At 35.6% G+C, this 2374-nt stretch overlaps 2 protein-coding genes across 2 annotated transcripts; both read right to left on the bottom strand.

The window, feature by feature from the left end:
• Positions 1–412: 412 nt before the first annotated feature.
• On the bottom strand, positions 413–1384 carry LOC105272555 (venom peptide isomerase heavy chain). Its single transcript, XM_011314728.1, has 2 exons — positions 759–1384; positions 413–644 (listed from the first exon to the last, which is right to left on the bottom strand). Exons 1-2 carry the CDS (start codon positions 805–807, stop codon positions 478–480), a joined length of 216 nt encoding a protein of 71 aa, XP_011313030.1. The 5' UTR covers positions 808–1384; the 3' UTR covers positions 413–477.
• A 64-nt stretch (positions 1385–1448) lies between these two features.
• LOC105272566 (chymotrypsin-1) lies at positions 1449–2374 on the bottom strand (the record flags this gene model as incomplete). Its single annotated transcript, XM_011314744.1, has 3 exons — positions 1449–1805; positions 1948–2085; positions 2141–2374. Coding segments are annotated over 3 exons (543 nt in total), but the record flags the coding sequence as incomplete, so codon positions are not given.

The following is a 2374-nucleotide window of genomic DNA, read 5'->3' as shown; positions in this document are numbered from 1 at the left end:
GTTTTATTAACCAGGTTAGAAGACGGAAATAATAACAATAACTGGTTATCGATACATAAAAAAGATTGCTCGAAATTCTTGTTTTAGAAATATTTTAATTCCGGGCCTGTCGCGGGATATTCTCCTCCATTTTAATTTGAATACAGCTCCAGTGGTAGTTTTCATGCCATACTATTGTAATGACAAAATAATTACCATTACTTTAGATGTTGATATGATTTTTTATTCATTAGCGAAGTCATTGTATCACTTCGAAATAAAATTCCATGAAACCATTTAAAATCATCGAATCGAGGGAAGAAATCTTTAAAATAACTGTCATTTAAAATTAAGTATTTTAAGAAATGACTTGAAATAATTGTGAAATCACGTGAAATCAGTAATCATTATATCATGATATTCGGTAACGAATGACTCCTCGAGTTTATCCGAGGATTTTTTTTTCCATTGCAGATTTTAAAATAGATTGTTTTGCACTCACTCCTCAAAACATGAAGCAGTAGAAAGGATCCAGTTCTTGTTAATGATTGCACCACTGCAGATGTGAACGTATTCGTCCTTAGGGTCTGGACGGACCCATTCTCGAAAAGACACCTGATAAGGATGTGTGATTTTTACTGCGTCATTTTTATTTAGACTTGCGCCTGCAAGAATTCAGAGATTTTTGATCCGTAGAACATACAAGTCAAGGTGATTTATAATTTATTTATAAAATTCCGTATACGATATTGTAAAAAAGGAACTCCATCGCTACTGACCATTGGCGAGGACAACGAGAACACTCAAAATTATTCCAACAGAAATCATAGCTGGAGATATTATAATGCCGCTGGTAAAAAAATAGAACTTATATAGTACAATAACCCGAGGACTGATAGCAAATCAACCTCTTCATCGTCCTCTATTGATAAGAAGGAATAATCGGCCGATGATTATATCTCACCCGCACTTGAGATGTATGTTATTTATTATAAAAAATACGTTAATCCCCTAATTTTAGATAATGTACTGTAAATCGAAATGAAGAATTACAATTTATCTCCAGTTTTCTAATTCGAAAGAATTTTCCTACGTTCTTAATGAACTTTTGCGAAAATTCATGAAGTATCTAGAAAAATGGAGGCACGACTATATGAAAACTTGTGAGTCATTGAATAATTGTAAAGAATATAAGAAAAATGAAAGATAGTCTTCCCTCTTTATCCGGCGGCTTTAATTGTCTCGCAGGATTTTATTCGACTCTGTAAGACTCACCGGTGTCATTATTTCCACACTTTCCATTAAATTAAAACAGCAGTAATGGCGTCAGAAATTTAGGCCACACGTAATCGAGTCCATGTCCACTAAAAGTGTCCTCAACCACTTAATCTCACCAAGGATGCCTCTTTTAAGGTCGCAATGTCAAGTTTACCTTTTTTACATCTAATGTATAATAAACCATTCATGTGTCCAAACTGACAAGCACTACAGAGTGTCGTTTATTTTTATTTATTTTGTACACAAAACCTAGAATCTCCACGCATTTAGAGGACAATAAAAGTTTCACGTTCGATTATTCCCCATTGCTACATATTTTTTTAAGTCAATAGGAAATAGGAAAGGATCTTCATGAGTTCACATTGAGTTTATTAATTTCATAGATGACACTCATTAGTTGCATTTTTCTCTTGAACCTCCTCAATCCAATCGGTGTACGCCCAGACCTTGGTGAAAACATCGGGAAAACCTATGGCACAGAACCTTGTGGAATAGGAAGTTATACCCACCTGTTCTCCATTGACAGTTAAAGGGCCACCAGAGTCCCCCTAAATAATTGAAATAATGGAAGAATTAGAATAATAAACATTCCTTTTAAAAAAATCGACTCGTAGTAATTAATAGTAACAACATTCTCTCCTATAGTAATTCTTCTTATAATTTTATTCACACCGATATAAATCCACCTACTTGACAAGTTCCACGGCCAAGTTCAGTAAACGTGCAGATGTGCTCCTCCGTAATCTCACGACGAAGTTTCTTGCACTTCTCATAAGAGATAATCTTCAATTGTATCTCGTGGAGTTCATTGGGAATGGATCCATGATTCTGTAAAAGTCATTGCATTTTCATTACTCAGTTTAATGAGCCTCAACAAAAATACCTCCGTTCGGCCCCATCCGGCGAAATCAGCAGTAACTGTGAAATCTGTGATGTCCTCTTGGGGTAATGCAATTGGCTGGACAAAATCATTGTATTCGATGGCTTTTTCCATGCGGAGCAGTGCGATATCTTCATAATGCCAATCTTCGTAATCAGGGTGAATGATACAGCAAGAGATAGTGTAGCTCTTGCCTCCCTCCGTCAAGTAGTTCGTTCCAGCGACAATGATAGCATT

The sequence above is a fragment of the Fopius arisanus genome, unplaced genomic scaffold (assembly GCF_000806365.1).
Source record: "Fopius arisanus strain USDA-PBARC FA_bdor unplaced genomic scaffold, ASM80636v1 scaffold00207, whole genome shotgun sequence".
In the NCBI taxonomy this organism is placed as follows: Eukaryota; Metazoa; Arthropoda; class Insecta; order Hymenoptera; family Braconidae; genus Fopius; species Fopius arisanus.
This window is presented reverse-complemented; position numbering and strand designations above follow the sequence as displayed.

Excerpts from the sequence above, each read along its gene's own strand:
- LOC105272555 (XM_011314728.1), bottom strand. The coding sequence starts at position 807 with ATGATTTCTGTTGGAATAATTTTGAGTGTTCTCGTTGTCCTCGCCAAT. Across the intron at positions 645-758 it reads TCTCGTTGTCCTCGCCAATG|GCGCAAGTCTAAATAAAAAT; the intron begins GTCAGTAGCGAT and ends GAATTCTTGCAG.